Source organism: Panthera pardus, unplaced genomic scaffold, assembly GCF_024362965.1.
Source record: "Panthera pardus isolate Hobbes unplaced genomic scaffold, ASM2436296v1 HiC_scaffold_21, whole genome shotgun sequence".
Lineage (NCBI taxonomy): Eukaryota > Metazoa > Chordata > Mammalia > Carnivora > Felidae > Panthera > Panthera pardus.
The window spans coordinates 47,951,186-47,978,098 of NW_026526777.1; the positions used below are offsets into that span (position 1 = coordinate 47,951,186).

The window sequence follows — 26,913 nt, forward strand, 5'->3', positions numbered from 1 at the left end:
TGGAGTATACCTTGGCAATCAAAAAGAATGAAATCTTGCCATTTGCAACTACGTGGATGGAACTGGAATGTATTATGCGAAGTAAAATTAGTCAGAGAAAGACAAAAATCACATGACTTCACTCACATGAGGACTTTAAGAGACAAAACAGATGAACATAAGGGAAGGGAAACAAAAATAATATAAAAACAGGGAGGGGGACAAAACAGAAGAGACTCTTATATATGGAGAACAAACTGAGTGTTACTGGAGGGGTTGTGGGAGGGGGCATGGGCTAAATGGATAAGGGGTAAGGGGCATTAAGGAATCTACTCCTGAAATCACTGTTGCACTATATGCTAACTAATTTGGATGTAAATTTAAAAAAATAAAAAATAAAATGAGTTAAAAATAAAATTAAAAAAAATTTTTTAAATAAAATATGTATTTGTTAATTCACTTAAACATAACAATAAATCCATTATATGTTAACATAAATAGTATTTTTATGAAAAAATAACCATATTTTCTAAAACAAAAAAATAATGAAAGGAACATCATTGTTTTACTTTTTTACAAATCTCTTTAATGTCTGCCTTAATAGAGCTGGATTTTCATATTTGTTTCTGCATTCAGTCGGCTGCAACATCCCATTGTAAAGCCAATGTAACTCGTGTGCAAAGGAGACTGCAAAAGGCAAATAACTTCTTAGTATAATGAAGAAACTAGTTTTCACCTCATGGAAGGGTCTCAGGGATCCCTGGTGAGGCGGGGAGGGGGCGCAGGGTGTCCTTGGACCATACTTTGAGAACCACTGGTATACAGAACCAATTATACAGTCATTCAATGAGTGACTGTTTCTAGACACTGTGCATCCAGACACAAACAAAAGAGACAAAGTCGTTATTTTCAGGAAGGTGACATTCTAGCTGTCATTTCCTGTTGGGAGGGGCTTTAGGGATGAGCTAACACAAAGCCTCCACCAATTCAAGGTATTTTTCCACAGAAGCCACTACAAGGGGTCAGTTCTCTATTGTTTAAATACTACTAGAGTGAAGAAACTCACTTGTCTTCTTTATTCCTACTGAACATGCCTGGCTCCCTGATTTATATATTCTTATATATTTACTGTCATGATTGTTTCTTCTTGACGTGTCATTTAAAAATTCTGCATCAGGATGAAACATTGTATACTAGATGAGGTCTGACCATTCCAGAGGAAAATGAGACAAAAGTGTGAATATGTTGAGGGTCATAATTTCTGGTTAATACTTAGTAAACACAAGTCCCAGATGTTTGGTACTTGCCTAAAGTATTACAGTAATGACCTACAGACTGCCATATTTCAATTCATTTGTCATCTTAGATGCCAAGGTAATAGAACCAAAGTGATATAATCCTAATATGGTTACACTGTGTGAAAAATATAAATAACACTTCCTAGTTTATAATTAGTATAAGCAGAAGTTGAAAATTTTAACATGCTCACAAACAATAGAAAAAGTATTCTTCCTTATACTTCTTAGATTCTGGTGAGAAAAAGAGCCCTTAACTGGGCAATAGCCAGGTACTCAATAGACAAGAAACAAAAGAAAAAAATGTAACTTTCCTTTCTCAAGGCCCATCAATCATAGCCACATTATTCATAAATTAAATACACATCTTCATTTTTTAAATTTTGTCTAGATTATTAAAAATGGTAAAGCAAAAAAAAAAAAAAAATGGTAAAGCAAAACTGATCCAGCAAAAAAGAAGTCTGAGTTATGATTCCAGATGAACCAACCTTTAGGGCCAATTCATATGTGGCTGAGCTCCAGACATCTCTTTCTGACATTAACTGTTTAATATCACACTCCATCCTTCCTCTTTGCAACGTGTATAAGTCATGGTATTCTTCTACAATCCTAAAAAAAATTAAAAAATATATACAGACTTTATTTTTGAGAATTCACATTTATTGAATAATTGTTATGATGGTGGACATTTAAAAAAAAACAACTTTGGGGGCATGTGGGTAGATCAGTCGGTTAAGCACCTGACTCTTGATTTCAGCTCAGGTCACAATCTCATGGTTTGTGAGTTCGAGCCCCATGTCGGGCTCTGTGCTGACAGCGAGGAGCCTCCTTGGGAGTCTCTCTCTCCCTCTCTCTCTGTCCCTCCCCCATGCATGCTGTCTCTCTCTCAAAATAAATGAATAAACTTAAAAAAAATTTTTTAATAAAATAAACAACTTTGTTCTAAAATAGACAATTTGTTCCTTTAAAACTCATCATAAAGTAATTATGGTATAATTGCTGGATACATTAATAACACTAATATACAGTGAAATAGAAGAAAAAATAGTCACATTTATAAAGCTTATAAAAGTCTTAAAGTAAAAAATTCAACATACTTTTACCTGCTCTAAACACTTTTCTTCATATTGTTTATTTGCTAGAATTTTCACAACATGGTATTCCAACAGAATAACAACACTATATCTCATTTAAAAACTCAGGATACAGAATAGAATTAGAATTCTTTTTTTGAGAGAGAGAGACCACGTGTACATGCACACACGCATGCAAATGGGGGAGGAGCATAGGGAGAGAGAGAATCTTAAGCAGTCTCCACGCACAGCTCGGAGCCCAGTTTGACACAGGGCTTGATCTGACGACCATGAGATCAGTACCTGAGTTGACATCAGTAGTCTGATGCTTAACTGACTGAGCCACCCAGGCACCCTGAATCAGTATTCTTCATTAAAAACACAAAGCCCAGGAGTGCCTGGGTGGTTCAGTTGGTTAAGCGTCCGACTTTGGCTCAGGTCATGATCTCACGGCTCGTGGATTAGAGCCCCACGACGGGCTCTGTGCTGGCAGCTCAGAGGCTGGAGCCTGCTTCAGATTCTGTGTCTCCCCCTCTCTCTGCCCCTCTACTGCTCGCTCTCTGTCTCTCTCTGTCTCTCAAAAATAAATAAACATTAAAAAAAAATTTTTAAACACAAAGCTCAGTAATTATGAGCTGCTATACTTTTAAATTATATATAATTAATATAAGGTTTAAAGAAATTCTGTACCAACCAACCAAAAGATTAAGTATATTCAAGTTAAGTACCTTTTTCTTAACTATTTTTTCTTCATGTTTACCAGAACATAACTTTTCCTTCCAAACTTACACCAAAGTTTACAATTAAATTGGAATTAAAAGCACTTGTGAGATTAAATGCAAACACAGAAGTTGTAAAGGGATAGCATTTCACAAGCCATTTGAGATACTACCTCCTATGGGATATTAACTTTGCTACAAGAATTAAAGGCCAATGACATAGAATTCTTCTAATTTTGATGAAAGCCAGGAACTACCAGCATCAGTTCTTGAAAGCCCTCTCTGTTTGGAGACTTCCACTTGTTCAAAGTAAGTAAGAAAAATTAATCACCCTAGATGTCACACAGGGGAATATACATATGAAGATTCAACAAGTTATATCCCCTTAAGATTTATGCACGTTACTGTCTGAAAGTTAGACACTGATTTTGAAAAGGTAACTAATGACCCTTGTTTAAAATAGCAAAAGAAAAAAATTCAGAAATAACCTCAATGTCCAACAACAAGGGATTGGCCAAATAAATGGCTCTGTGATGAAAATAGGATATAGCTAATTAAAGATCCTGTTGTTAATACTTTGGTACATGGGAAAACTTTTCATGTTGTAACATGAGAAACCCAAATGATAAAATTATATACCCATTTTGATCTCATTTATATAAAAAATACATAGAAATAGAAAAAAGAAAATAAATCAAAATATTAATAGTGATTTAACTCAGAGAACAAATTATGGATACTTACTTCCTTATTTATGTGTTTCTGTTTTTCCTAATCTTCAATCAAATGGTTATTATTTTTAAAAAAGTATTACTAAAAATTTCTAACCACAAAGAAAAGTCCCACTTCAGAACCATCAATTTTTAAAGAAAATGAGATTTCTTTCTCCTTCTCCTTCCCTTTCTCTCTGGTTTTAGATGTTTTGCTCCTATAATGAACATTAGCACAAAGGAAGTTCTAGCTTATTTTTTAAATTCATTCAACAAATATCTGTTTAGCACCTACCAAATGCCAGGTGCTATTCAAAACTAAACAAAATAAAACAAAAACAAAAGCTTTGCCCTTACAAAGTTTATTTGGAAAAGATAATAAAGAAAAAAGGAAAACATATTAAGTAGTGGTAGTGTGCAATAGATAAAAATAAATCAGGGAGAGGGGATTGAGAGCACAAAATGCTCTCAGTTTTAAATGGGGGGGGGGGGGGGGGGGAGGAACAAGGTCTGAAGGAAGGAAGAAGCTAGGGAGCTCTCTGGGAAAGAGAGTTCCAGGACCCAAGGGGGGAGTCTGTCTGGTATGTTCAAGAACAGCACAAAGGCAACATGACTGAAATAAAGTAGAAGTCAGAGAAATTCTGGTTGGATGAGTCTTGTAAGCCATGTTTTTAAAATGTGGCCTTTTACCGTAAGATGGGGAGCCACTGCAGAATTTCGAGCAGAGAAATGACATTATTCTATTTGAGTCAAATTTTTACCAGATAATACTGACACCACATAGAAATGTAAAGATGGATGGAAATTCAGATGGACGCACTAATGCTTCGGCAAGGTTTGACTTCAAGCTGAATGAAATTTTCTCTTCCTCATTCTTGAAGCCTTCTCTTTCCCTTCACTTATTTTTCTGTAGAATCCTTTGTTCCAAGAACTTGGTATCGACGCTGATACTTAGTCACAAGTCTCAGATGGCCCACACCAGCACTAGTCATGAGGTCACCTTGAAGGCATGAGGAACGTGGCTGGCAGCACGTACCAGATTCCTAGCGAAACCACCCAGATCAGCCTTTTACCCCGGGCAGGTCTACAGTTTTGAAGGCAGTAGCCTGCTCTAACCTCCTTTGCCTTAAAGTAATAAAACTCCTCTTTATCCCCAAACTTTGTCTTCGAGTTATATTTCGGCTACAGAACACAGAAGTTGGTTTTTGACAACAGTACTGGCTGGAATGTGAAGAAAGGCCCACAGTGGTGGGCTTACTACAGCAGATGTAAAAAGGAGATTCAGAGGTCCCCACAACACCCCAGGCAAGGCATGCAGAGGGCACAAACGAAAGAGGTGAGGGGTCAGCACAGATCATGAAAGGAGATAGGATCTGCCACTAGAGAGGTGTGAGATGTGAGAAAAAGAAAGGGACAGAGAATGACTCCAAGCATTTTGGCCCCAGAAACTGGAAGGATGGAGTTGCCATTAACTGAAATGAGAAAAGAATGTGGAAGGAGTCGGTTTGGGGGAAAGAACACGTTGGGGACATTAGGCATCTAAGCAGAGTGTTAAGTCTGTTGAATACGTAAGTCTGGAATTCAAGGAGAAAGAATGAAACTAGGGGTACAGATTTGCGAAGAAGGGTGAAGCTGCAGATACATATTTGTGAGCTGAGTATATACAGGTGATGGCATTGGAAGCCAGGAAAATGAAGAGAGTAATTTAGGAAGCAAATATGGACACAGAAAAGATCTACAGAATAAGGAACAAGCACTTTGCCAGTTGGAAATTGGTGAGATGAAAAGGAACCTGCAAGGGATATCAGTAAGAAGGAGCAGATAGTAAAGCAGAGGAAAACTAGGAGAGTGTAACCTACTGAAAGACATTGTTTTAAGTAAGAGCAGCTGGTCAGTTGTGACAAATGCTGCTGTTAAGTCAGGTTAAATGAGAATTGAGAAGCGACCTTCAGACTCAACAACATGAGTCACTGGTCACTTTGACAAGTGCATTTTGGTGGGGTTGGGGGAGTGAAAGCCTGATTGGAGTGGGTTCACAAGTGACAAAGGGGAGGACCAGGAGTGGACATATTGAGTATGACAATTTTTTAAAGAAGATTAGTATAATGGCAGGGGGCTGGGGGGAGGACGGGAGGTGGGCAGGGTAACGGGGCCATAGCTAGAAGGGGATACGTGTGCCGTCTTAAGATATGGGAGTCTTTTTGTTTTTTGGTTGTTGTTTTTGAGATGGGTGTTAATTATAGCATATTTGTATACTAATGGGACTAAACAGGCAGAGAGGGAAACATTAAAGATAGAGAAGAAAGAGGGAATATTTGCTGAAAATATCTCAAGTAGATATGTGGGGATGTAACAGTACACAAGTGGAAAGACTTGCCTTGGGAAGAGACAGTTCATCCACAGGAAAAGCTGGGAAGATAGAATGTATGAGCACAGCTGCAGGGCGTGGGTAGATGTAGGGGTGAGAGCTTGAGTTCTCTTCTGTTTGCGTCTACTTTTTTGATTGTTTGCTTGCTTGCTTCTAGTTTTTAGAAAGCAAGTTCCTCAGCTCAGAAAGAGGATGGTGAGATACTATTAGACAAATGAGGACAGAAGACAAAGTATAGAACAGTTATCTCCTAAGACAAGAAGGGTGAATCAGCTACAGAAAACAGTAGTATATTCAGTGAGCAAAAACTGGTCAAGGTGGGCCACCTGGGTGGCTCAGTGGGTTAAGTGTCTGACTCTTGATTTCGGCTCAGGTCATGATCTCACAGTTTGTGAGATTGAGCCCCACTTCAGGCTCCGTGCTAAGAGCACGGAGCCTGCTTGAGATTCTCTCTCTGCTTCTTTCTGCCCCTCCCCCACTCATGCTCATGTCCTCTCTCTCTCTCTCTCAAAATAAATAAATCAACACTAAAAAGATGATCAAGGTATCCTTCTCAGTCTAGTAAGGAATAAAATAGAATAAAAGAAAGAATATACCTTTGAATTTAGATTTTGTGTACATTTGTGTTTTTGCTGACATGCCAGTCACTCTTCAATACACACACACACACATAAAAATCAGAAGACTATGCTGGATTAAAAGGAATATAAAACAAGATACAATGTGTGGCCCTAGATTGGATACTGATTTGGACAATCCAATGTAAAATACGTTTTGGGGAACACTGGGAAAATTTGAATATTATCTGGGTAATTGAAGAAGTGAAACTTTACTGAAATAGGTAGACTGTTGACTGAAAAAAAAAAAAAAAAAAACAAAAACAGTCTGTAGAACAGTATATGCAGTACAATTTTGGTTTAAAACAATGCATGTGTGCACATATACATAGAAAAAAAGAATATATACTAAGATATGTATATCGGTAATCTATTAGGTGGTGAAACTATAATATTTTTTATTCATTTTTGCTTGCTTATATTTTCTACTTTACTTACAGGGCACAATACTGCTTCTATGATAGTATAATAATATTACTTTTTAATCGGTTAAATAAGAAAAACTAAAAACGCACTCAAATTATCATTTGATAATGATAATTATCAGGCTCAGCAAACTAGAGCCTGTGGGTTAAAGACAGCTCACCACGTGCGTTTTGCATAGAACATAAGCAAAGAATTTCAGATTGTTAATTTTTTACCTATTTTACTTTTTATACGTTTAATGGTTAAAGAAGCAATAGAAAAACGGTATTTCGTGACACGTGAAAATGTTTTATTTTCATCCAAATTTCAGTGTTAGTAAACGGTTTTATTGGAACACAGCCCTGTCCTGGCATCGTCCTTGCCTGCCTTTTCACCATGGTGGTGCACGTTACAAAGGCGGAGTGGATTGCACAGTTGCATCAGAAACCGTATCTCACCATCTGACCCTTCACGGAAAAAGTTTGCTAACCCCAGAAATAGGATAAAACACTAAGATGGTAGTGGATTCATTTAAATCTAAAAAAAAGAACTAGACTCACACTACTAATTAGGAAAATTAGTGGCAAACAAAACAAAAACCAGACACTTATTCATACTCATCAGACTGAAAAAAAATATGGACAAAAGGAAAATCTCCTACACCGACAGGAAGGTGCACTGGCACGACTACTTTATACGGCATTTGGCAACATTTAGCAAGACAAGGCTGTGTGTAGCCTGTGACCTAGCAATTCCACTTCTAGGGTTACGCCCCGGAAAACTCACACAGGAAGACATTTACAAGATGTGTATTAAGTGGTGCCTGGAGGGGTTAATATACATAAAAGTTCCTTACATATATTAATCCCTCCCAGCACTGTTGTAATAAAAAACTTCAAATGTTTCTATAAAATTTTGTTCCTTCAAATAAGCTGTGAGGCCTGATGACATAATGGTTAACATTTGGTAACTCACTTAGCATTCTTTTCAGCATCTAAGAGAGCTTGTGCCAAATCCCTATGGACCTTCTCTGCTTCCTTTGTTAATTTCATATCATGGGCCCGAACCAGACACAGCTCCCTGAAATAAAGCAAAGAAAGTTTACATTCATAGTTGAAGAGTTCCAGGAAATCGGATTTGTATACTCAGGAATCTTCTCAGTTATGTGTACATCTCTCCCTAGTTTTCACTCCTTAGAAACCAAATCAAGAAATCTAGCATACATTTGGATGGAATTCGGGCAGCTTTGGTAATGGAATCAGGTTGGCTAGAAAGGGCAGAAAGATGATGTGGGAGATCCTCCAGAATGGAGAGAAGGCGGACGCTAACAGGCCAGGCCACCGGGCTGCTCCGTTCTACCTTCTGACATGCCTATCTTATCTTTTTCATTCTTGCCACTAATCATCTTGACGCGAGCTTAGATGATCACTAACCTTGACTGCTACTTAATGCCTATCCTCCTCTTTGGGATTTAAACCTTATCATCTGTAATCATGGCACTGTCTGTAAACATGATTAAGATCTCAACATCTCAGGCCTGGAAGGAGAACAGGAGTCTTTTCCCTATCAAACATACGCAGAGCCCTAGTTTTGTGTTAACCTTTGTAACCCATGTCTCTACATCTACATCCAGTCCTCTCCGTTCTCTTCCTAAACCCCACAAAAGAAAAAAAAGAGTCCTCACTTTTAACCATTCTACTTTCCCTGTTTTTTATTCTCTTTAAAGACATGGCTTTGGCCTGTGTTTTGTGTTTAAGATAATCACAGATTTTACCTGGTCAGTTCTTCAGTAACATTCTTAAAATTGTACAATTCTTCCAAAATGCGCTGGTCCATTATTCGCTGAGTTACCATGTCTTTGTAGAAGTCAATCATCTGCCGGGCAATTTGGTCAAGCATTTGTACATACCGCTCTCTGCATGAGACAGAAAGAAAACAAGGTATCATGCAAAAGAAAAGGAAAAAAAGAGCCAGAAAATATGTGAGAGAGAAAGTAATGTTAGGGAAAGAAATAGGCAGACACTCATAAAAGGTATGTGAAAAGAACAAGATAGGAAAAGAAAGAGATCTAACCTGTGTTTTCCTGCCATGCTCACACAAGTAAATGAATTGTGGAGGACTTTAACCAGAGTCATAATTATGTGGAACATACTGAGATATAAAACAAAATGAGGACTTCTTTTTTCTTCTAAATTATAAACTCTATGAGGATAAAAACCATGTCTTATGAATTTATATACAATGGAGTTTTTATAAATAGTTGAATTCATGAATAAAACCACTTTTCTCAAGTTGGGTAAATGTAAAAATATACCAACTGTTTAAAAATGAACAAAGACCTTAAATACAAAGAAGTCATTTCTCTCAGTTTTGAATGAAACCAAATATTTGGAAGGATTACAAATGATAAATTTCAAATACCATGCTGAGCAGTCTTTATTTATATTGAAAGTGATCTAGGCACAGCTGGGAAGATGGCGGCGTAGGAGGACGCTGGGCTCACCTCGAGTCCTGCTGATCACTTAGATTCCACCTACACCTGCCTAAAGAACCCAGAAAACCGCCAGAAGACTAGCAGAACGGAGTCTCCGGAGCCAAGCACCGACGAGAGGCGCACGGAAGAGGGTAGGAAGGGCGGCAAGGCGGTGCGCACTCCACGGACTATCGGGAGGAAGCCGGGGCGGAGGGGCGGCCCGCCGGCCAAGCAGAGCCCCCGAGTCTGGCTGGCAAAAGCAGAGGGGCCGGACAGAGTGTGTTCCGACAGCAAGCGGGACTTGACATCTGGAAGGTTATAAGCTAACAGCTCTGCTTGGAGAACGGGAGGGCTGGAGGACAACGGGAGGGAGAGTAGCTGAGCCCCAGACGACAGACCTCAGCTTGGCGGGGAACAAAAGCGCTCGCCAGCGCCGTCTCCCTCGCCCATCCCCCAGCCAAAATCCCAAAGGGAACCGGTTCCTGCCAGGGAACTTGCTTGCACCGCGCCAACACCCAACGCTGTGCTTCTGCGGATCCATCCCTCCGGTGGGTCGGACTCTCTCCTGGTGCCGCAGGGCCCCTCCTGAAGCAGATCTCCAAAGGAAAAGCGAGCTGAGCCTACTCCTCCCGCCCCCGTGCACCTTGCCGATCCACCCCAGCTAATACGCCAGATCCCCAGCACCATAAGCCTGGCAGTGTGCAAGTAGCCCAGATGGGCCACGCCACCCCACAGTGAATCCCGCCCCTAGGAGAGGGGAAGAGAAGGCACACACCAGTCTGACTGTGGCCCCAACGGTGGGCTGGGGGCAGACATCAGGTCTGACTGCGGCCCCGCCCACCAACGCAAGTTATTTAAGACAGCACAGGGGAAGTGCCCGACAGTCCCGCACCACTCCAGGGACTATCCAAAATGACAAAGCGGAAGAATTCCCCTCAGAAAAAAGTCCAGGAAATAACAACAGCTAACGAACTGATCAAAAATGATTTAAACAATATAACAGAAAGTGAATTTAGAATAATAGTCATAAAATTAATCGCTGGGCTTGAAAACAGTATAAAGGACAGCAGAGAATCTCTTGCTACAGAGATCAAGGGACTAAGGAACAGCCAGGAGGAGCTAAAAAATGGTATCAATGAGCTGCAAAATAAAATGGAGACAACTACGGCTCGGATTGAAGAGGCAGAGGAGAGAATAGGTGAACTAGAAGATAAAATTATGGAAAAAGAAGAAGCTGAGAAAAAGAGAGATAAAAAAATCCAGGAGTAGGAGGGGAAAATTAGAGAACTAAGTGATGCACTAAAGAGAAATAATATACGCATAATTGGTATTCCAGAGGAGGAAGAGAGAGGGAAAGGTGCTGAAGGGGTACTTGAAGAAATAATAGCTGAGAACTTCCCGGATCTGGGAAAGGAAAAAGGCATTGAAATCCAAGAGGCACAGAGAACTCCCTTCAGACGTAACTTGAATCGATCTTCTGCACGACATATCATAGTGAAACTGGCAAAATACAAGGATAAAGAGAAAATTCTGAAAGCAGCAAGGGATAAACGTGCCCTCACATATAAAAGGAGACCTATAAGACTCGTGACTGATCTCTCTTTTGAAACTTGGCAGGCCAGAAAGGATTGGCACGAGATCTTCAGTGTGCTAAACAGAAAAAATATGCAGCCGAGAATCCTTTATCCAGCAAGTCTGTCATTTAGAATAGAAGGAGAGATAAAGGTCTTCCCAAACAAACAAAAACTGAAGGAATTTGTCACCACTAAACCAGCCCTACAAGAGATCCTAAGGGGGATCCTGTGAGACAAAGTACCAGAGACATTGCTACAAGCATGAAACCTACAGACATCACAATGACTCTAAACCCATATCTTTCTATAATAACACTGAATGTAAATGGACTAAATGCGCCAACCAAAAGACATAGGGTATCAGAATGGATAAAAAAACAAGACCCACCCATCTATTTGCTGTCTACAAGAGACTCATTTTAGACCTGAGGACACCTTCAGATTGAGAGTGAGGGGATGGAGAACTATTTATCATGCCACTGGAAGTCAGAAGAAAGCTGGAGTAGCCATACTTATATCAAACAAACTAGACTTTAAAGGCTGTAACAAGAGATGAAGAAGGGCATTATATAATAATCACAGGGTGTATCCATCAGGAAGAGCTAACAATTATAAATGTCTATGCGCCGAATACAGGAGCCCCCAAATATACAAAACAATTACTCACAAACATAAGCAACCTTATTGATAAGAATGTGGTAATTGCAGGGGACTTTAACACTCCACTTACAGAAATGGATAGATCATCTAGACACACGGTCAATAAAGAAACGAGGGCCCTGAATGATACATTGGATCAGATGGACTTGACAGATATATTTAGAACTCTGCATCCCAAAGCAACAGAATATACTTTCTTCTCGAGTGCACATGGAACATTCTCCAAGATAGATCACATACTGGGTCACAAAACAGCCCTTCATAAGTTTACAAGAATTGAAATCATACCATGCATATTTTCAGACCACAATGCTATGAAGCTTGAAATCAACCACAGGAAAAAGTCGGGAAAACCTCCAAAAGCATGGAGGTTAAAAAACACCCTACTAAAGAATGAATGGGTCAACCAGGCAATTAGAGAAGAAATTAAAAAATATATGGAAACAAACGAAAATGAAAATACAACAATCCAAACGCTTTGGGATGCAGCGAAGGCAGTCCTGAGAGGAAAATACATTGCAATCCAGGCCTATCTCAAGAAACAAGAAAAATCCCAAATACAAAATCTAACAGCACACCTAAAGGAAATAGAAGCAGAGCAGCAAAGACAGCCTAAATCCAGCAGAAGAAGAGAAATAATAAAGATCAGAGCATAAATAAACAATATAGAATCTAAAAAAACTGTAGAGCAGATCAATGAAACCAAGAGTTGGTTTTTTGAAAAAATAAACAAATTTGATAAACCTCTAGCCAGGCTTCTCAAAAAGAAAAGGGAGGTGACCCAAATAGATAAAATCATGAATTAAAATGGAATTATTACAACCAATCCCTCAGAGATACAAGCAATTATCAGGGAATACTATGAAAAATTATATGCCAACAAACTGGACAACCTGGAAGAAATGGACAAATTCCTAAACACCCACACCTTCCAAAACTCAATCAGGAGGAAATAGAAAGCTTGAACAGACCCATAACCAGCGAAGAAATTGAATCAGTCATCAAAAATCTCCCAACAAATAAGAGTCCAGGACCAGATGGCTTCCCAGGGGAGTTCTACCAGACGTTTAAAACAGAGATAATACCTATCCTTCTCAAGCTATTCCAAAAAATAGAAAGGGAAGGAAAACTTCCAGACTCATTCTATGAAGCCAGTATTCCTTTGATTCCTAAACCAGACAGAGACAGGCCAATATCCCTGATGAATATGGATGCAAAAATTCTCAATAAGATACTAGCAAATCGAATTCAACAGCATATAAAAAGAATTATTCACCATGATCAAGTGGGATTCATTCCTGGGATGCAGGGCTGGTTCAACATTTGCAAATCAATCAATGTGATACATCACATTAATAAAAGAAAAGATAAGAACCATATGATCCTGTCAATCGATGCAGAAAAGGCATTTGATAAAATTCAGCAAACTTTCTTAATAAAAACCCTCGAGAAAGTCGGGATAGAAGGAACACACTTAAAGATCATAAAAGCCATTTATGAAAAGCCCACAGCTAACATCATCCTCAATGGGGAAAAACTGAGAGCTTTTTCCCTGAGATCAGGAACACGACAGGGATGTCCACTCTCACCGCTGTTGTTTAACATAGTGTTGGAAGTTCTAGCATCAGCAATCAGACAACAAAAGGAAATCAAAGGCATCAAAATTGGCAAAGATGAAGTCTAGCTTTCACTTTTTGCAGACGACATGATATTATAAATGGAAAATCCGATAGATTCCACCAGAAGTCTGCTAGAACTGATACATGAATTTAGCAAAGTTGCAGGCTACAAAATCAATGTACAGAAATCAGTTGCATTCTTATACACTAATAATGAAGCAACAGAAAGACAAATAAAGAAACTGATCCCATTCACAATTGCACCAAGAAGCATACAATACCTAGGGATAAATCTAACCAAAGATGTAAAAGATCTGTATGTTGAAAACTATAGAAAGCTTATGAAGGTAATTGAAGAAGATATAAAGAAATGGAAAAACATTCCATGCTCATGGATTGGAAGAATAAATATTGTCAAAATGTCAATACTACCCAAAGCTATCTACACATTCAATGCAATCCCAATCAAAATTGCACCAGCATTCTTCTCGAAACTAGAACAAGCAATCCTAAAATTCATATGGAACCACAAAAGGCCCCGAATAGCCAAAGTAATTTTGAAGAAGAAGACCAAAGCAGGAGGCATCACAATCCCAGACTTTAGCCTCTACTACAAAGCTGTCATCATCAAGACAGCATGGTATTGGCATAAAAACAGACACATAGACCAATGGAATAGAATAGAAATCCCAGAACTAGACCCACAAACGTATGGCCAACTAATCTTTGACAAAGCAGGAAAGAACATCCAATGGAAAAAAGACAGTCTCTTTAACAAATGGTGCTGGGAGAACTGGACAACAACATGCAGAAGATTGAAACTAGACCACTTTCTCACACCATTCACAAAAATAAACTCAAAATGGATAAAGGACCTGAATGTGAGACAGGAAACCATCAAAACCCTAGAGGAGAAAGCAGGAAAAGACCTCTCTGACCTGAGCCGTAGCAATTTCTTACTCGACTCATCCCCAAAGGCAAGGGAATTAAAAGCAAAAATGAACTACTGGGACCTTATGAAGATAAAAAGCTTCTGCACAGCAAAGGAAACAACCAACAAAACTAAAAGGCAACCGATGGAATGGGAAAAGATATTTGCAAATGACATATCGGACAAAGGGCTAGTATCCAAAATCTATAAAGAGCTCACCAATCTCCACACCCGAAAAACAAATAATCCAGTGAAGACATGGGCAGAAAACATGAATAGACACTTCTCTAAAGAAGACATCCAGATGGCCAACAGGCACATGAAAAGATGCTCAACGTCGCTCCTCATCAGGGAAATACAAATCAAAACCACACTCAGATATCACCTCACGCCAGTCAGAGGGGCCAAAATGAACAAATCAGGAGACTATAGATGCTGGAGAGGATGTGGAGAAACGGGAACCCTCTTGCACTGTTGGTGGGAATGCAAATTGGCGCAGCCACTCTGGAAAACAGTGTGGAGGTTCCTCAAAAAATTAAAAATAGACCTACCCTATGACCCAGCAATAGCACTGCTAGGAATTTACCCAAGGGATACAGGAGTACTGATGCATAAGGGCACTTGTACCCCAATGTTTATAGCAGCACTCTCAACAATAGCCAAATTATGGAAAGAACCTAAATGTCCATCAACTGATGAATGGATAAAGAAATTGTGGTTTATATACACAATGGAGTACTACGTGGCAATGAGAGAGAATGAAATATGGCCCCTTGTTTCAACATGGATGGAACTGGAGAGTGTTATGCTAAGTGAAATAAGCCATACAGAGAAAGACAGATACCATATGGTTTCACTCTTATGTGGATCCTGAGAAACTTAACAGAAACCCATGGGAGAGGGGAAGGAAAAAAAAAAAAAAAAAGGTTAGAGTGGAAGAGAGCCAAAGCATTAGAGACTCTTAAAAACTGAGAACAAACTGAGGGTTGATGGGGGGTGGGAGGGCGGGGAGGGTGGGTGATGGGTATTGAGGAGGGCACCTTTTGGGATGAGCACTGGGTGTTGTATGGAAACCAATTTGACAATAAACTTCATATATTGAAAGAAAAAAAAAAAAGTGACCTAGGTGTTATATCCTATGCCTGAGACCACTGAGTTATATCTTTCAGTTGGAATGGTCATTTAATCTCTCACCCATAACAGAAAGAATTATGCAGCCGTTGCTTAAACCCTTATGCAGTTCACACATAGGGAAGTGTCTATTTTAAAAACCACCTTCTTGGGGTGCTTGGGTGGCTCAGTCGGTTAAGCATCCAACTTCAGCTCAGGTCATGATCTCACAATTTGTGAGTTCGAGCCCTGCATCAAGCTCTGTTCTGAGAACACAGAGCCTGGAGCCTGCTTCAGATTCTGTGTGTGTGTCTCTCTCTGCCCATCCCTCACTAGTTCTGTCTCTCTCTCTCTCTCTCTCTCTCAAAAATAAATAAAAACATTTTAAAAAATTAAAAAAAAAAACACCTTCTTTAAGACTTCTCCTCCTGAAATAGAGGGACCAAATAGTCTGAAAGGTCTGCTTAAAAAAAAAAAAAAAGTTTATTTATTTTGAGACAGAGCACATGAGAGGGGAAGGGACAGAGAGAGAAGGAGAAAGAGAATCCAAAGCAGACTCTATACTGTCAATACAGAACCCAACACAGGGCTCAATCCTATGAACCATCATGAGATCATAACCTGAGCCGAAATCAAGAGTCAAACGCTTAACTGACTGAGCCACCCAGTCACCCCTGAAGGGTCTTCTTATTACAACTACATCCATGACATAGCATACTTTCTGAAGCATTATTGGGTTTGCAGGAAAAAATAGAAATCTCGAGGGGCAACAAAGAAAAACAATAAACAAAATAAGCTAAGAATGGAGTGGGAGATGGTAATGAGTATTCACTAGGCAAACCCAAAGTCACGGTTGCCCCAGTAAAAATAACAACACTGCGTGAAGAGGGTAAGATGGCAGAGTAGGAAGATTCTGAACTCACATCCTCCCATAGACATACCAAGGCTGCAACTGCATACAGTGCAACCCTACTCTGAGAAAGACCAGAAAGGCAGCAGAACAGAACTTTCACAGCTAAAGATATAAATAAAAAGTCACACAGGGGTGCTTGATCATGATCAAGTCATGATCTCATGGTTCATGGGTTCCAGCCCCACATTAGGCTCTGCATTCACAACTTGGAGCCTGGAGCCTGCTTCAGATTCTGTGTCTCCCTCTCTTTCTCTCTGCCCCTCCCCTGCTTGTTTTCTCTCTCTCCCCTCCCCCCTCTCTCTAAAATAAATAAATAGAAACAAATTAAATAAATAAATAAATAAAATTAAAATAAACAGGTGGGAGGGACAAAGATGCCATCAGGAACTAACCCTGGTACAGAGCCCCACAGGCAGGCGGGATATCACAAGTGTGATAAGTCCCCTCACCGAAGAGCAAGGGCTTCAAGCCCCACACTGGGCAACTCCTGCCCTGGGATCTGCACTGGCAAAATGAACCCCCATAACATCTGGCTTTGAAAATCAGCAGGGTTTAACTCTGGAAGAGCTAGAGGGTTATAGGAACTGAGACTCTGTTCTTAAAGGGCTGCCACATTATATCACTCATTCTAGGATCCAACACAAAGGCAGCAGTTTGAAAAGCACCTAGAATGTAGTAAAGATCTATTGACAAATTTTAGGGTATATGATAGAGGGACAAGGGTCTGTAAGAAATTTCTCCAGGAAGAGAAGTGCTGGAAAGCACCCTTTTTCCCCACTCCTTCAGGTGAGATGGCCTGACACTGGGGGATGCTGGCTCTGGCACCCTCCATCTACCTTGTTAGCACCACTGAACCCATCCCAGCATCCCCTTCCAGATCCACCCTGCCCAACCTGCTTACCCTGACAAGTGTCTTCCTAAACAACTACTGTTCTGTCACACCCAGCAGCTAGCCTCAGCCAGCACAGACATTCCTTTAAAGTGACTCCTTCTCCAGGGAGAGCCAGTCCCACCCATTGCCATGTCTACAATAGTCCAACTGGGCCTCAGAGCTGGCCGTGCCAGGGACCAGCCCCACCTACCAGTGCACCCACAGCAGTCATGGCCCAATCACAACAAGAAGGTACACATAGTCCACACAAGGGTCATCCCTGGATCATGTGGTTTGGGAGACCAGCAGGCCCCATGTGCTACTGGGCCCCACAAAGATACTTCTTCAAGGCCAGGAGACACAGCTGACCTACTTAATACATACAAGCAAACACAGAAAGTTAGACAAAATAATGAGACAGAGGAATATGTTCCAAATAAAAGAATAAGACAAAACCTCAGAAAAAGAACTAAATGAAACAGAGATAAGCAACCTACCCGATAAAGAGTTCAAAGTAATGATAATAAAGATACTGACCAAACTTGAGAGAAGAGTAGATGAACTTAGTAAGAATTTCAATAAAGAGATAGAAAATGTAAGAAAGAACCAATAAGAGCTGAAGAATACAATAACTGAAATGAAAAATACACTAACGGGAATCAATAGCAGATTAGAGGATGCAAAAAAGAAAAAAAAAGATTAGAGGATACAGAATGGGTCAATGATCTAGAGACAAAGTAGTGAAAATCATCTAAGCTGAACAGCAAAAAGAGAAAAGAATTTTTAAAATGAGGATAGGGTAATGGACCACCAGAGCAACATTGAGTACACAACCATTCATATTATAGGGTCTCAGAAGGAAAAGAGAGAAAGAAAGGGGTAGAAAATTTATTTGAATAAATAATAGTTGAAATTTTCCCTAATCTGAAAAAGGAAACAAACATCCAGGTCCAGGAAACACAGACAGCTCCAAACAAGATGAACCCAAAGATGTTCACATCAAGGCACATATTAATGCCTAATGGCATTTTAATTCCAAAAACTAAAAATAAAGAGATAATATTAAAAATAGCAAGAGAAGGGGTACCTGGGTGGCTCAGTCAGTTGAGCGTCTGACTCTTAACTTTGACTCAGGTCATGATCTCACAGTTTGTGAGTTTGAGCCCCATATCAGGCTCTGTGCTGACAGTGCAGAGCCTGCTTGGGATTCTGTCTCCCTCTCTCTTTGCCCCTCCCCTGTTTGCTCTCTATCTCTCTCTCAAAATAAATAAAAATAAACATAAATAAAAAAAAAAGATTCTCTCTCCTTATTTTCCTTTCCCCCAGTTGTGTTCTGTCTCTCTCTAAAATAAATAAATAAAAATAAATCTAAAAAAAAGAGAAAGCAAACTAGTTTAAAAAAATAGCAAGAGAAAAGTAAGTAGTTATGTACAAGAAAACACATATAAGAGTATCATCTGATTTTTCAGCAGAAACTTTGCAAGCCAGAAGAGAATGACATGATATATTCTAAGTGCTGAAAGGAAAAAACCAACAACCAAGGATACTCTACCCAGCAAGGCTATCACTCAGAATTAAAGGAGTTCACTCAGATTGAACTGAGTTTCCCAGGCAAACAAGAATTAAAGGAGTTAATCACCACTAACCTGGCCTTAACAAGAAATGTTAAAGGAACTTCTTTAAGCAGAAAAGGAAAGGTCACCAGTAGAAGAAACTTATGAAACAAAAAAATTCACTGGTAAAAGCAAACATGTAATAAAGGTAATAGATCAATCACTTACAAAGTAGTATAAAGGTTAAAATACAAAAGCAGTAAACCAATTATATCTACAATAATTAGCTAAGGGACACATAAAATAAAAAGATGTAAAATATGTTAAGTACATAAAATGCTGTGTGGGGAGTAAAATTTACTACTTTTAGAGGGTATTTAAACTTAAACATCAAATTAAAATAGACTGTTAAATAGTACTAGAAGTCTTAGCCTCAGCAATCACACAACAAAAAGAAATAAAAGGCCTCCAAATCAGCAAGGAAGAAGTCAAACTTTCACTATTTGCAGACTTCTTGATACTCTGAAGAAAACGCGAAAGATACCACCAAAAAATTGCTGAAGTCGCAGGATATGAAATAAACATACAGAAATCTATTACATTTCTATATACCAATAATGAAGCAGCAGCAGAAGAAATCAAAGAAGCGATCCTATTTACGATTGCACCAAAAGCAATTAGATACCTAGGAATAAACCTAAACAAAGAGGTAAAGGTCTACACTCTAAAAACTATAGAAGACTTACGAAAAGAATTGAAGAGGACACAAAGAAATGGAAAAGCATTCCATGTTCATGGATTGGAAGAACAAACACTGTTAAAATGTCTATGCTACCCAAAGTGATCTACACATTTAATGCAATCCCCAACAAAATATCGCCAGCATTTCCCACAGAGTTACAACAAACAATCCTAAAACTTGTATGGAACTAGAAAAGACCCCAAAGAGCCAAAGCAATTTTGAAAAAGAAAAACAAAACTAGAGGCATCACAATTCCAGATTTCAAGCTATATTATAAAGCAGCAGTCATCAAGACACTAGGGTACTGGCACAAAAACAGACACATAGATCAATGGACAGAAGAGAGTGGAGCAGAAAAAATAAATAAATAAAAATTTATAATAAATAAATAAATAAATAAATGGAAAAGAATAGAAATCCCAGAAATGGACCTACAACTATATGGTCAAGTAATCTTTGACAAAGCAGGAAAGAATATCCAATGGAAAAAGACAGTCTCTTCAACAAATAGTGTTGGGAAAGCTGGACAGCATCATGCAGAAGAATGAAACTGGGCCTCCTTTTTTTTTAGTTTATTTATTGGTTTTGAGAGAGACAGAGAAACATAAGTGAGGGAGGGGCAAAGAGAGGGGGAGAATCCCAAGCAGTCTCTGCACTGTTAGTGTAAAACCCAATGCAAAGCTCGAACTCATGAAACCATGAGATCATGACATGAGCAGAAATCAAGAATTAGATGCTTAACTGACTGAGCCACCCAGGTGCCCCATGGACCACTTTCTTATACCACACACAAAAATAAACTCAAAATGGATAAAAGACTGAAATGTGAGACAGGAAACCATCAAAATCCTAAAGGAGAACACAGGCAGCAACCTCTTTGACCTCAGCCATAGCAATTTCTTACTAGACATGTCTCCAGAGACAAGGAAAACAAAAGCAAAAATGAACTATTGGGACCTCATCAAGACAAAAATCTTCTGTACAGTGAAGGAAACAATCAACAAAACTAAAAGTCAACTGACAGAATGTGAGAAGATATTTGCAAATGACATATCAGATGAAGGGTTAGTATCCAAAATCTCTAAAGAACTTACCAAAATCAACACCCAAAAAACACGTAATCCAGTGAAGAAATGGGCAGAAGACAAGAATAGATACTTTTCCAAAGAAGACATCCAGACAGCTATGAGACACATGAAAAGCTGCTCAACATCACGTATCATCAAAAAATAGAAATCAAAACCAAGATGAGATACCACCTCACACCTGTCAGAATGGTTAAAATTAACAACATAAGAAACAACAGGTGTTGGCAAGGATGCAGAGAAAGGGAAACCCTCTTACACTATTGATGGGAATGAAAACAGGTGCAGCCACTCTGAAAAACAGTATGGAGGTTCCTCAAAAAGTTAAAAATAGAACTACCCTATGATCCAGCAATTGCACTCTAGGCATTTACCCAAAGGATACAAACATATAGATTCAATGGGGTACAAGCACCTTGATGTTTACAGCAGCAATATCAACAATAGCCAGACTAGGGAGAGAGCCCAAATGTCCATCAACTGATGGATGAATAAAGAAGATGCAGTATATATACACAATGGAATATTACTTAGCCATAAAAAAGAATGAAATCTTGCCATTTGCGATGACGTGGATGGAGCTAGAATGTACTATGCTAAGCAAAATAAGACAAATGCCATATGATTTCACTCATTTGTGGGACTTAAGAAACAAAACAGATGAGCATATGGGGCAGCAGGGAAAGAGAGAGGGAAACAAACCATGAGAGTCTCTTCTCCAAAAATAGGGAACAAACAGGAAGCGGGTGGGGGATGGGCTAGATGAGTGATGGGTACTAAGGAAGGCATTTGCTATGATGAGCACTGGCTGTTGTATGTAAGTGATGAATCACTGAATTCTACTCCTGAAACCAAGATTGCACTATATGTTAACTAACTAGAATTTAAATAAAAATTTGAAAATAAAATAAAATAAAACAGACTATTAAATACATAGGGTGTTCTATATAAACCTCATGGTAACCACAAACCAAAAACTTGTAACAGATACACAAGAAATTTTAAAGACAAAGAAATCCAAGAATAACACTAAAGAAAACCATCAAATCACAAGAAAGCAAGAAAAGAAAGGAACAGAGAACTACAAAAAGAACCAGAAAACAATGAACAAAATGGCAATAAGCACAAATATCAATAATTACTTTAAATGTAAATGAACTAGATGCTCCAATCAAAAGATGTAAGGTGACTAAGTGATTAAACAAAACCAAAAAAACTAGATTCATCTATATGCTGCCTACAAGAGACTCACTTCACATATAGACATATACAGACTGAAAGTGAAGGGATAGAAAAAGATATTCCATACAAATGGAAATGAAAAAAAGCTGGGGTAGCAATATTTATATCACACAAAATAGACTTCAGAACAAAAAACATAACAAGGGACAAAGAACAGCATTACATAATGCTAAAGGGAGCAAAAGGATATAGCAATTGTAAATATCTATCCACCCAATATAGAAGCATCTAACTTACAAAGTAAGTATTAACAGATATAAAGGGAGAAATTGATGTAATACAAAAATAGTAGGGGACTTTAATACTCCACTTACATCAATGGATAGATCATCCCAGACAGAAAATCAATAAGGAAACAGTGGCTTTGAATGACATTAGATCAGATGGACTCAAGAGATATATAGAGAACATTTCATGCAAAAACAGCAGAATGCATTTTTTTCAAGTATATCTGAAACACTTCAAGATAGGTCATATATCAGGCCATAAAACAGGTCTTAATACATTTAAGAAGATTTAAATCATGTCAAGCATCTTTTCTGATCACAACAGTATGAAACTAGAGGCTAAACAACATGCTACTAAAAAGAAAAAAATGGGTTAACAAAGAAATCAAACAGAAAATTAAAAAATACCTTGAGGTAAATAAAAATGGGAACACATTGTTTACAAATATATAGGACACAGCAAAAGCAGTCCTAAGAGGGAAGTTTATGGTGATACGAGCTTACCTCAAGAAATAGGAAAAATATCAAATAATCTAATCTTACACCTAAAGGAACTAGAAAAAAGAAGAATAAAGCCCAAAGTTAGTTGAGGGAAGGAAATACTAAAGGGAGCAGAAATAAGCAGAGAGCAGAAATAAGTAAAATATGGGGTGCCTGGGTGGCTCAGTTGATTAAGCATCTGACTTCGGCTCAGGTCATGATCTCACAGTTCGTGAATTCAAGCTCCATGTCGGGCCCTGTACTGACAGCTCGGAGCCTGGAGCCTGCTTCAGGTTCTGTGTCTCCCTCTCTCTCTTCCCTTCCTCTGCTAGCACTCTGTCACTCTCTCTCTCTCTCTCTCTCTTTCTCTCTCTCAAAAAATAAACCTTAAAATTTTTTTTAATTAAAAAAAAAAGAAAATATAAACTGAAAAAAAAAAAAAAGATCAGTGAACTTAAAAGGCATTTCTCTGAAAATAACACCTTGATACACCTTTAGCCAGACTCATCAAGAAAAGAAGAGAGAGTACTCAAATAAATAAAATCAGAAATGAAATAGAAGGTACAATGACTCCACAGAAATACAAAGGACTACAAGAGACTACTAGGAAAAATTATTTACCAACAAATTCCAACAACCTAGAAGAAATGGATAAATTCCTAGAAACATACAACCTTAGCAGAATGAATCAAGAAGAAATAGAAAATCTAAGCAGACAAATTACTAGTAATTAAATTGAATCACTAAACAAAAATCTCAAAACCAACAGAAGCCAGGATGAGATGGCTGCAAAGGTGAATTCTACCAAATATTTAAAGAAGAGTTAACACCTATTCTCAAACTATTCCAAAAAATAGAAAAGGAAGAATTGTTTTCTTAAAGACAGCATTATCCTGATAGCAAGACCAAAGACATCACAAAAAAAGAAAATTAGAAGTCAATTATCCTTAAGGAACATAGATGCCAAAATCCTCAACAAAATATTAGCAAGCCAAGTTCAACAACACATTAAAAGAATCAGTGACCACAATCAAGTGGGATTTATTCTAGGGATGGAAGAATGAGTCAATGTCCACAAATCAATCAGTGGGATATACCACATTAACAAAATAGAGGATAAAAACCATATGCTCATCTCAATAGATGCAGAAAAAGTATTTGATAAATTCAACATCCATTCGTGATAAAACTCTCAACAAAATGATACAGAGGGAACATAACTCAATATAATAAAGCCTATCTATGACAAACTCACAGTTAACATACTCAATGGTTAAAAGGTGAAATATTTTCTCTAACATCAGTAACAACACAAAGATACTTACTCTCACCACTTGTATTCAACATAGTACTAGAAGTCCTAGCCAGAGCAATCAGACAAGAAACAAAAATAAAAGGAATTCAAATTGGTAAGGAAGAAATAAAACTGTCACTATTTGCATATGACATAATATTATATATGGCAAACCCTAAAGACTTCCCCAAAAAACTATTAGAACTAATAAATGGATTCAGTAAATTTGCAGGATACAATATTAATATATAGAAATGTTACATTTCTATATACTAATAACAAACTAGCAGACAGAGAAATTAAGAAAACAATCCCATCTGAGGTGCCTGGGTGGCTCAGTCGGTTAAGCCTCTGACTCTTGATTTCAGCTCAGGTCATGATCTCACAGTTTGTGAGATCAAGCCCATATTTGGCTCTGCACTGACAAGAGCAGAGCCTGCTTAGGATTCTCTCTCTCTCCCTCTCTCTCTGCCCCTCCCCTTGTGCTCTCGATCTCTCTCTCAAAATGAATAAACTGAAAAAAAAAGAAAACAATCCCATTTAGTAACAAAAACAATTTTTTAATTAAAAAAAGGAAAAAAAATCTCTTTTATAATCGCACCAAAAATAATAAAATATCTAGTAATACATTTTACCAACGAGATGAAAGACCTATACTCTGAAAACTATAAGAGATTGATGTAAGAAATTAAAGATAACACAAACAAATGAAAAGATATACCCTACTCATGGATCAGAAAAATTAGTATCATTAAAATGTCCTTGCTACCCAAAGCAATCCACAGACTCAATGCAATCTCTATCAGAATGCTAACAACAATTTTCACAGAACTAGAACAAATAATCCTAAAATCATATGGAACCTTAAAAACCCTAAGAGCCAAACCAATCTTGAGAAAGCAGAACAAAGCTGAAGGTATCACACTCCCAGATTTCAAACTATACTACAACGCATTGGTAGTCAGAACAGCGTGGTACACACACAAAAACAGACACGTAGATCAATGCAATAAAGCAGAGGGCCAGAAATAAACCCACACTTATATAGTCAATTAATCTATGACAAAGGAGGCAAGACTATACCATAGGGAAAAGACAATCTCTTTGATAAATGGTATTGAGAAAACTGGACGAACATAATGAAAGGAATGAAATTAGACCACTTTCTTACATCACATAATACACAAAAATAAACTCAAAATGGAATAAAGACTTCAATGTGGGCCCTGAAACCAAAAAACTTCTAAAAGAAAACATCGGCCATAATCTCTCTGACATCGGTCTTAGCAATATTTTTTGGATCCCTCTCTTCAGAAAAGGGCCACACAAAAGCAAAAATAAGTAAGCGGGACTACACCAAAATAAAAAGCTTTTGCACAGCGAAGAAAACCATCAACAAAACGAAAGGCAATCTACTGAAAAGGAGATATTTGCAAGTGATATATCCAATAAGGGGCTAATATCCAAAATAGATAAAGAAATCATATAAGTTAACACCAATGAAACAGTGTGATTTAAAAATAGGCAGAAGACGTGAATAGATAATTTTCCAAAAATACATGCAGATGACCAACGGGCACATGAAAAGATGCTCAACATCACTAATCATCAAGGAAATACACATAAAAACCACAATAAGGTATCACCTCATACCTGTCACAATGGCTAGAATCAGAAAGACCCAAAATAGCACCTGCCTAGCTCAGTCAGTGGAGTGTAAGACTCTTGATCTGTGGACTGTGAGTTCAAGACCCCCAGTGGGTGTAGAGATTACTTACAAATAAAACCTTTAAAAAAAAAGGGGGGGGGGGGTCCAAAATAACAAGTGTTGGTGAGGATGTGGAAAAAAAGGAACCCTCATGCATTATTGGTGAGAATGTAAATTGGTGCAGCACTATGAAAATAGTAAGGAGGTTCCTCAAAAAATTAAAAATAAAAATACCATATAATCCGGTAATTCCACTTCTGAGTATTTACCTGAAGAATATATAAAAAAAAAAAACTCATTTGAAAAGATAAATGCACTCCTGTGTTTACTGCAGCATTATTTACAATAACAAAGATACGGAAGCAACGTAAGTATCCATCAATAGATGAATGGATAAGGAAATGGTTGTATATATAAACAATGGAATATTAGCCAGTCATTAAAAAAAAATCTCGCCATTTGTGATATGGACCTAAAGGTATTATGCTAAGAGACATAAGTTAGACAAAGAAAACAAATACCATTTTGATTTCACTTATATGTGGAATCTCAAAAACAAAACAAAGATGGGGCGCCTGGGTGGCGCAGTCGGTTAAGCGTCCGACTTCAGCCAGGTCCGTGAGTTCGAGCCCCGCGTCAGGCTCTGGGCTGATGGCTCGGAGCCTGGAGCCTGTTTCCGATTCTGTGTCTCCCTCTCTCTCTGCCCCTCCCCCGTTCATGCTCTGTCTCTCTCTGTCCCAAAAATAAAATAAAAAAAAAAAAAAAAAAAGTTGAAAAACAAAACAAAGAAAACAAAACAGAAGCAGACTTATAAGTACAGAGAACCGGTGGTTGCCAGAGGAGAGGGGATAAAGGGCTGGGCAAAGTAGTTGAAGGGGACTAAGAGGTAGAAACTCTCAGTTATAAAATAAATAAGTTATGAAGCTGTAAAGTACAGCACAGGGAATACAGTAAAAAGTATTGTATTACTTTTGTATGGTGACTTATCATGGTGAGTATTTTGTAATGTATATAATGTCAAATCACTATGTTGTACACCTGGCACTAATATAATATTATATGTCAACTACACTTCAATTAAAAGTAAATAAATAAATTTTTTAAAATACCAACTTTGGGTCTGACACTAAGCCTTGGACTGGCTTCAAAGTAAGAGACCTGAGTACTGGACTATCACATACGGTCAGGATTCCAGAAGGAAGAAAATACAAATCCTCTCTTCAGGAAGCATCCATGATTTACAGTCTGAGGATTTCATGATTAAG

The 26,913-nt window shown here is 38.3% G+C and overlaps 1 protein-coding gene across 3 annotated transcripts in view; it reads right to left on the reverse strand.

Moving 5' to 3' along the window:
* Window positions 1–26,913, reverse strand: part of AXDND1 (axonemal dynein light chain domain containing 1) — an 87,958-nt gene that overhangs the window by 35,247 nt on the left and 25,798 nt on the right. For all 3 annotated transcript variants that reach the window (XM_019426426.2, XM_019426416.2, XM_019426411.2), the window contains exons 10-12: window positions 8,941–9,081; window positions 8,142–8,246; window positions 1,763–1,883 (exon numbers count right to left, since the gene is read on the reverse strand). In XM_019426426.2, the coding sequence (XP_019281971.2) occupies window positions 1,763–1,883; window positions 8,142–8,246; window positions 8,941–9,081 (367 nt within the window). The remainder of the gene's footprint in view (window positions 1–1,762; window positions 1,884–8,141; window positions 8,247–8,940; window positions 9,082–26,913) is intronic.